This window comes from Atheta coriaria, unplaced genomic scaffold (genome assembly GCF_025399875.1).
Source record: "Atheta coriaria isolate IRGN ID8LTWV9N9 unplaced genomic scaffold, Caltech_Dcor_3.1 hic_scaffold_4_pilon, whole genome shotgun sequence".
Lineage (NCBI taxonomy): Eukaryota > Metazoa > Arthropoda > Insecta > Coleoptera > Staphylinidae > Dalotia > Dalotia coriaria.
Window position 1 is genome coordinate 6,386,059 of NW_027045446.1, and position 9,859 is coordinate 6,395,917.

Below are 9,859 nucleotides of genomic sequence, written 5' to 3' on the forward strand. Positions count from 1 at the left end.
GATTAGAACAAATGCAGAGAAGAACGGGCATACCTCAGATACAGGTCCAGATAGAACAGAAAGATCTTATAGAGCATACAAAGAACAAGAAATGAGACCCATGAACTGGGTCAGGTCAAAAAGCAGAATTCTGGAACAAGTTCTCCAAACAACTCGAACATGACATCTACGGTCTCAAAGAGATATGGAATTTATACGCGGTCAGCGAAAAGGGAAATAAATGAAATAATTGAAATCGCATATCCAAGATCAATGGATAAAATATCTCAAAGAAATGTGTACGCAGACCAAACAGACGTGTTAAGCCCCTACATCCAATCCACAGCAATAACTGGGGAAACCATCGTGATAACAGAACAAGAAGTTGAAGAAACAATTAAAACGCTGAAGAATCGAAAAGAAAATCGGCAGGGCATGATGAGAAAATACCAAATGAACTTCTACTGAAATACGGGCAAACCACTCATACACCAACTCACGAAACTAATCAACGCATTAATTAACACCAATACATACCACAGGACTGGAAACAAAATTGTTCTTATCCTTCTCTATAAGAAGGAGAAAAATCGGATCAAAAAGAAACTACAGAGGTGTGTCTATTGTGCACCATTACTTAAGTTAACAACAAAATAATAGCAAGAGACTGGAAGGCGACCTTTATTTGGAGAACCGAACAGCAGGGGTTTCACAAGGAGAAGATCTTGTAATGATGCCATATTTATCGCTAAGGCAGAGTGAAAGAAAAATCATTAGAATTCAACAGACCAGCTTTTCTGTAGCACATAGACCCTGGTAGCGTTTGATAAAGTCAAAATAACCGACATTGTGCATTTGCTATATAAGCAGAACATCTCGCTTTGAGAATAATCATGCATCGAGAATATAGCACAAATAACAGCATGAGAAGCCAAAATTCACGGACAATTAAGCGAGACCATACCCACAGGAACGGGCATCCAGACAAGGCGACTCCCTCAGCCCTTTATTATTTAATATAATTATGGATGAGAGAATCGTGAAAAGGTCAAAAACAAACATTTGATATGGGTACCCCATGGGCGATATTACCATAAGCGTAGTCTGCTACGCAGATGACGCAATTCTACTGGCAGAGCGAGGATGATCTGCAACCCGAATACTTCACGAATTCAACACCACTGCGAAAATGTTTAATATGCAGATATCATCGGAAAAACCAAGTGCATGACAATCAGCATAAGCCAATAAGGTGCAAACTAGAAATCGATGGAAAAATCATCGAACAGGTCAGCGTTCCAATTAGCGCGGCACCCCTACCCCAACCAGCAACAGGACAACCGAAAATTAAAGTCACAGGTGGATAAAGCATACCCAGAATAGCAGGCTGCCTCAACGACATGATTGGAGGAATAACAATCTGCAAATAGCCACAAAGAGCAGAATATACAAGGCAGTCATCGCCCAATCCTTACCTATACCTGTGAAACTACGCCGGGGAAACCACGCAAACAGCAAGAATGTATTAGCCGCTGGCAGAGATGAAATCCTACGACTTGCATCAGAACAAGACTCTTAGAGATAGAATCAGGAACACCGATATAAAGAAAAGCATACCATATCGAGAACATCAATGAATGGACCAGTCACCGAAGAAACAGATGGAACGAAGACACACTTAACGAGAATGGCAGAAACAAGAACCGATTCTCTTTTTCTGCCACTGGCTGCATGGTTTTGCGGTGAACCTTTGATGTACGTTGGTTCGTGTTCATAACATTGAGAAAGGAATTTGTTTGCTTGACGTTGCACCGTTTTGGAGTACTTCGTGATTATTATTACACGTGAACCAGTGCTGGTTTGTAGATGTTTAGTGAATTCACTTAAATTTAAAAATTCATATTTTTAACTTTTGTCGAATGCGTTATCCCATATTGTTAACTTTTATATGTATGTATACATTAATTTTGAATTGGAACATGATAGTATTATTTTTGAACTATTTTATTTATTGAAAATTAGTAGTGTTAAAAATGGGAAGGTGTTGTGCTATTCCAGGGATATTTAGAGTGGCCGAGAGCTGGTAGAATATTAGACAAAGTAGTTTATTTAAAGCACCAAGGTGAGTAATATCTTTAGAAACATATAATATTTATAAACAATTAATTTATAACTAATGGCAATTTAAACTATGTCATAATTTCATGTATCTTGTGAAATATTGAAATATAATTTTTTAAGGACCCAAAATTGTGCAAGAAATGGAGTTCTGCTCTTGGCAAAAATTTGAAAGCTAGCAGATATATTTGTGAATTACATTTTAATCCAGAGGATGTGATTAAAACTGATCGAACGGTTCTAAAAGATGGTGGTGTACATGTACATGAATTTCAACGAGTTCATTTAAAGAAGGAAGCGGAACCTAAGTCTAATATTATTAGTGATAGCAACGAAAATATAATTGATATAGATATTGTTGATCGTTCAATAATTGGTGACTGCAATCATAATATGACATGAATAGGACTGAGGAATTTTCTTTTCATTCAATCCAAAATATATTAGAAACTCAGTCACTGCGACAGAATTGGTGTTGGACAGTTGTAATAAATTCTTTAATTTCGTTGTCATATATAGGTTCAAAATTGGAATTAGTTTGTCATGTTAAAATTGATGCAAATTGGAAAGTAATGGTAAGAAACTTCAATAGAAATCATTGGAATTAATTTAATTACTTAAATAGTACTCTTCTACTACTTCTTCTGTTATAGATTATTAATGCGAAAACTAATATTGTTATTGATATGGAAGTAAATATTTCATCGATGGCTTGTGTTTGGCAATTATTAGACGCTTTAGAAAATTGCTTTTTCTGCAGTGGAACCGGATACGATGACAAAAAGTATTCATGAATTTAGAGACTCCTTAATTTATAATAACAAAGGAAATCACTATCACTATCTAATTTTATAGATGTTCAGTCACCTGTGCGGGTATATTATTGCCGTAGGAAAGGTATAAACGAAGAGTTATGGAGTACATATGTATCACTTGTTTAAAATTGAGACGTTTGATGCAAAAACGTAAGACAGTGATAACAAATGAGGAAGCTCGATGGATGAATTTTAAACATAGTTATAAATTACAACGTAGAAAGCTCAATCGAGTTGTAAAGTAAAGTTTTGTTTTTATTAAAATTTTAAATAACATCACACAATTAAAAAATATTAATTGCTAATGAGCACTGTGAAATTGAAACCGCGTAAAGTATTTTTGTATGTGCTTGAAGTTATAAACTTTTTGTACGACAATTCCTAAAAATGAGAAATTTTGATAATTTCTTTTTTATGAATATGATTAATTTTTTTATCTTCAACGTTGGACGTTGGCGTGATTGTTTCAAATAGTTTGTATTTATTTTCTAAACATTTTTGAATGTTTCCTTTTTAGAATGAAAATTTAAAATGGCAATTATTACAGTTAAGAAATAAATTTGCTGAAATTAAAGAAGAAGTTTTAGTTGAGAAAATTTCAGATTTACTCATTTTACAGCAAGAAACTGTTAAAAATTGTTTAATGGCTGCAAGAGCGAAGAGTCCTAAGCAACGTCGATATTCCGTTGAATGGATATATGAATGTCATTTAATGAGTATTGAAAGTAGTTCACTATATGAACACGTTCGGAAGAAAAATATTCTCCCATTACCATGTAAAGACACTTTAATGAGATACATACAAAAACTTGATAGCGCTTTTGGATTTCCTAAGGCGATTTTTGATACCCTGAAATTCAAAGGTTCACGTATGGAAATCTATCAAAAAGGGGCACTTTAATATACAATTCTTACGGCTCGTTGGTTTTTATGTCTCAACCTTTTCAGGGAAAGTGGGTGCAAGTTGTGGGTCTATTTTTAAGCAAAGATTCAGTGACCAGCGAAATTCTTCAAAAATTGCTATTCAACTAGAGAAAGCTGGTTTTTATGTTGACGGAATTGTATCAGATGCAGCCCAATGGAATCGCGGTGTATGGAAATTGCTTGGCATACGGGATGGAAATTATAGTTGAGAACACCCGTACAATTTTTCACGGCGTCTCTGGTTCTTTTCCGATTTTCCACATTTATTAAAAAAATTTAGGAACAAAATTAGGGAACAGCCTGCATTCTGGGTAATATTGTAATATGGACAAACTAAAGTAATTTTTATATTAATTCTTACAGACTCCGGAGGGAGTAGTAAAAAAAACATTGGAGCGCTCTGTTACAACATGATAATTATTTAAAAGCTAATCTAAAAATGGCTTATAAATTGACTCCTTACCATCTTAATCCCGAGGGCTACCAAAAGATGAATGTTCCATTAGCTACAGAGGTATGCGCATGAATGTATCTGATGTACTGTATGTGATGTAATATATGTGAATATATGATTTACAATAAAGTACTTACCAAATAACTCAATACTTTTAATCAATTTCTTATATCTATTCTCTGAGTCTGTCTCAAATGCAATGAAGATATTGAAAGATGAAACCAATTCTAGTGAATTACATGACTGTGACAGTACCATAACTTTTATCGAGAAAGTAAACAAATTAATTAAAGCTATGTCATCTAGAACTCCCGCTGATGCTTTAAGACCTGTTGATGATAATGTTTCGAGAAAGGTGCCCTAAATATTCTTCAAACGAATTTGTTGGATTATTTGAAATTTGTTATTAATAACTCGCCATAACTTCTTACTTTTTGATAGGCTATTGTTGACTTTGACACTTTCGTAAGAAATTGGGAGACTATAGCTAAAGAAAAAATAGAAGAAGCTAAACGAAGGAAAAAAGTTGGTGAGTCAATCGACGTAGAGAAGCTGAAAAACTTCTATTTAGCAATAACAACTAGTACCCCGACTGGACTAAAAATTTCGCTAGGATCTACGATAGAATTAATAAATTTTTTGCATCACGAATGTAATTATGATTATGTAATGACCTCTCGTTTAACACAAGATTTCCTTGAAGTGAGTTATTGTGCATTTTTCGTTACTGTTTCACTAATAAGTTTAAAAGTAACTCTTAAGAAAATTTGTCTTTTTTATTATAATTGTGATTAATTCTAATCATTTAATAACGCAATTATATAATTTTAGAAATTTTTTGGTATTGCTAGAAGTGCGTGTGACCCTATTTTATTTTCACAAATGGTGCAATGATCACAGCTCCAAAAGAATCCAATGTGACTGCAGGAGAGTTGTTATGTTCCCTAATGCTGACTAGGGAATCATTTGAAGCAAGTAATACAAATAAGGACAACTGGAGCAAGAAAATTAATTCAAAAATTGAAAATGCATCTGGAAATCTTAGCAATACAGACGGAAATACCAGCGATGACATTGACATTGGAGTATTATTAAGCTCGGTGGACCATGATTATGAGATTGCACAAAGTAGCAACTATGTCATTTCCTATATTGCGGGATATATAGCCCGTAAAATAAGTAGATTTTCCAAATGCTTCGATTGCACAAAAGCTATGCACATAAGAACAGTGAAGGCTCGGGACAAATATATAACATATATGGACAAAGGTGCGTTAATTTATCCAAGTGAATCGTTGTTTCATTTAATTTCAAGCTTGGAAGAAATTGTGCTAATGGTGGTAGACACAAAAACAGTCAAAATTGATACCATGTTTGAAATACTGGACGACGTTTTAAAAAGGAAAATCACAATTTTCGTTGGCTGTGAAGACCATAAAAAAAAATTGACCAAAAAAAATAATTAACAATTTTTTAATAATGCGAGGACAAATGTTTCAACAAATGTGCTACCGAGAGGACAGTTAAAACTAAAAATGCCGGAAGCTTTCTAAATTATATTAATAAAAATTAAAGCAATTTGTATTTATTTACTTAATTTATTTATAAACCTTTTCTTTGCATTCTTCTTTTTTTTATTTTTGAGTAAAATGGTGTGGTTCCTGCTAATTTTTTTTTTATGATTATTAATTAATATCTGATTTTTTTTAGCTTTTCAGATTATCTCAGTATCTATACTTCGTGTCACGGATTATCTCTTGTTTCATGTTGAATTTTTTTCCGGCGGTGTCCATAGTAATGTACGAGTTAGTATTTAAACGAGTACACTAACGCATAGTGGCGCGCTCTATTGGCGAATGTTTGGTCCCCTAGATCGTGACCATTAATTTAACATGACGTTCGGACTCCTTATATCTAATCTTCGTGCGCCATATATTTATACTTCGTGACGTCAATTGTCAACTACCGTACCCCCAATCCACGAAGTATAGATATAAGGAGTCCGAACGTCATGTTAAATTAATGGTCACCATCTAGGGACCAAACATTCGCTAATAGAGGGCGCCACTATGCGTTAGTGTACGCGTTTAAATACCATTATATGGACACCGCCAATATTCCTAAGATACATGAAATTATGACATATTTTAAATCTTTGGGCTATTAGTTATAAATTAATTGTTTATAACACATATTTTTTCAAAGATATTACTCACAGCACACGATTACTTTGAATAAAACTACTTTTTCTACCTTCTCACTAGTCTTTCAGCCACTAAAACATCCTGGAATAGCACAACACCTTCCCATTTTTTTACTACTAATTTCAATAAATAAATTGGTTCAAAAAATAATACTATCACGTTCAATTCAAATTAATGTATACATACATATAAAAGTTAACAATATGGATAACTTGCATTCGACAAAGTTAAGAAATATGTATTTTTAGAGGTGGTGACTTCAATTAAACATTCACAAGAACCAGCACGTGTAATAATAATCACAGAAGTATCTCAACACAAAAACACTTGTCATGTAAACAAATTGTCTCAATGTTGCTATGAACACGAACCAACGTACATTGATTCACTAGTGATTCAAGCGCAATGAGTGGCAGAAAAGAGAACTATTAGCTTTGTATATAATTGTGAACCATGACTACGACGAAAAAGCCTATACCGTTCGGACTCCTTATATCTATACTTCGTGCCCCAATCTCTCCACTCCACATACAAACATTGCCGAACAATCCCGAAATTAACGAACCGGATATCCATAAGAATAACATGAGACCTTGAAGCATGGGTCTCCTTATTTTGACTACTCTTTTACATTCTTTTACCATAATAAATATGTTTTGTTTAAAATGTGTAGTAAAAATAATGTTAAAATTTTGTACAGTAGAATCCGTTTATTATGAATCCGTCTATTTTGACCAACCGGTTATTATGACGTAATTACACTACAAAGTTTGGTTTTCATATAAAATTCTATATATAAAAGTCGGATATAATGACTTCCCGTACAGTGACATGTCGCTTATTATGACCCATTTTTAATAGATTATGTCCGGTTATAATGACCGACATGATTCTTTACACCTCCGGTAATGTTCGTTGATTCCCGACGACGTTCGCCACGTGGCTCGTGGCTCGTTTCTCTTTTGAATCTCAGTAAGTAATTGATTTGTTACTGTGAAAAAAAATGTCATCTCAACGACGTAAAGCATTTACAATTGAGGAAAAAAGTGCAATAATATGCAGATTAGAAAATGGAGAATCTAACTCACGTCTCGCAAAGGAATTTGGCGTGGGTCATTCAACAATCTCAATGATTTTCAAAAACAAGAACCGTATTAAGCAATCGTTCAATTCAAATGTTTTGAAACCGAAGAGGCTTCGAAAATCACGACAAGAAAATGTTGATCAAGCATTAATTCATTGGTTTAAAAACATGAGAAACAAAGGAATACCTGTCAGCGGCCCTAAGCTACAGGAAAAGGCAAATGGTTTTGCCGCGCGTTTTGGTATTCTCGACTTCAATTGTTCTGCAAGTTGGATCAGTCGTTTCAAAGTTCGACATAACATTGTGGCGGAAAAAATTGTCGGTGAATCTTCGTCTGTTGATCAAAATTCAACAACAAACTGGTTGATATCTGTGTGGCCGAATTTACGAAAACAGTTTTCTGATGATGATATATTTAATGCTGATGAAACTGGACTTTTTTACAAATTAATGCCGAATAAAACTTTAAAATTTAATTGTGAAAATTGTAGTGGAGGTAAGTTGTCAAAAGATAGAATAACTGTCATGGTAGCAGCGAATATGAGTGGCACAGCGAAGAAGAAATTGCTCATTATTGGAAAGTCACAAAAACCAAGATGTTTTAGAAGTGTCAAATCATTACCTGTCGATTATGCTATCAATCGTAAAGCTTGGATGACGTCAGAACTTTTTGAAAAATGGCTTCGTGATAGGGATCGTGATTTGGTGAAGAAGAAGAAAAAGATTCTATTGCTGGTTGATAATTGCCCGGCGCATCCAAATGTTACTGATTTAAAGTCTATAACACTTGCTTTCCTTCCGCCTAATTCAACATCAGTACTACAGCCAATGGAGCAGGGAATAATACGATTACTCAAAATGAATTTTAGGAAGAACCTTGAAATGATTAATTGTGTTGATGCTAATGAAAACAACTCTTCTACAAAAATAACGGTGCTAGATGCACATCTGATGGTTAATGATGCCTGGAATAAAATGTCACAAAGTACCATTCATAACTGTTTCAAACAGGCAGGATTCATAGAAAGCCACGATGGTTTAGAACATGAATTCGATGAAGAAGATGACATTCCTTTATCTTTGTGGTCACGAAACCTAAATTCAGATTCTTTAGCAGCACCAGAAATGTGGGAAGACTATGTTGACATCGATAGCGCTCTTCTCACATTCGAAGAACCCTCTGATGAAAATATCGTACAGAACATTAGTGCTAAGGACCAACTTGAAAGTGATGGGGAAGAGGAAGTTGAGGAAGCACCATTACCTACCGCAGAGGAGGCATTAAAAGCTGCAGAATTATTATCACGATTTGTTCACAGCAATATTGAAAATGATAATTTGACCATAGCAATGTCTTCTATACACAATAGTATTAAAGAATGTTATTACAATAAAATGAAAAAAACAAAAGCAGACAAAAATCACAGATTACTTACCGTAAAAAATACACTGGTATGTGTTATAATGTGCTGATTACGTGCAATTTTGGTTTTGATTTAATATGTATGGATACATATGTAATTACTATGTTTCTGTATTAAAATACCTAAGTACATATGTACATATTTACATAACAAAGGATTTTCATTTCAAAAAACGCTTTGTATGACGTCCGCTTATTATGACGTGTTTGTCAATTCGTCATTATAAACGGACTCTACTGTACGAGTAGGTATATAGCAAGATAGTTCAATAACGGGAGCTATATAGAAATTTGTGTGGGTGCGTACTTGTAGTCATTGCGCTAAGTACGCGCTGGTAAACTCACATCTCGCTCACATCGGAATTAGTTTTTTAGATGTAAAATTAATTATTTGATCATCTTGTATTAAAATATGTTGCAAAATAATTCCATAACATAACTTATATTGAAACATATGCGTATGGGTACTTCTAGGTGCTCGTTGCACTAGAAACTGTTGTTTTTTAGTACAACATGTGAACGAGTTAACTTACTAAGTTTGGAATAATTTTATTAGATGCAAATTTTAATTTTTTATGTTTTTTACTTGCTTTAAATATACTGCAAAATAGTTCCGTAACATGAGTTATATTGAATTTTGCATGTGTGCGTAATAGTACTCCAAAATAGTTTCGTAACTTAAATATTGCTAAAATTTATGTACGTGCGCACTAGTAGGTATGTACTTGTTGCGCTAAAAATTGTAGTCCTTTTTTTTGGTATAACATGCAAACGCGGTGTTACAGTACCTATCTTTAGAATAATTTTGCTTGATGCGAAATTTTAAATTATATCATATTGTACTTAGCAAGATAGTAC

The 9,859-nt window shown here is 33.9% G+C and overlaps 1 protein-coding gene and 1 long non-coding RNA gene across 2 annotated transcripts; both read left to right on the forward strand.

Moving 5' to 3' along the window:
- The first annotated feature begins 2,168 nt into the window (after nucleotides 1-2,168).
- On the forward strand, nucleotides 2,169-3,811 carry LOC135790371 (uncharacterized). Its single transcript, XR_010547738.1, has 3 exons — nucleotides 2,169-2,672; nucleotides 2,751-2,881; nucleotides 2,953-3,811. It is a non-coding gene; the product is annotated as an uncharacterized lncRNA (long non-coding RNA).
- Nucleotides 3,812-7,497: 3,686 nt separating this feature from the next.
- On the forward strand, nucleotides 7,498-9,051 carry LOC135790854 (tigger transposable element-derived protein 4-like). The gene has a single exon (XM_065301138.1). It carries the CDS (start codon nucleotides 7,498-7,500, stop codon nucleotides 9,049-9,051), a length of 1,554 nt encoding a protein of 517 aa, XP_065157210.1.
- The last annotated feature ends 808 nt before the right edge of the window (nucleotides 9,052-9,859 follow it).

Coding starts and splice junctions, on each gene's coding strand:
- LOC135790854 (XM_065301138.1), top strand. CDS start 7,498: ATGTCATCTCAACGACGTAAAGCATTTACAATTGAGGAAAAAAGTGCA.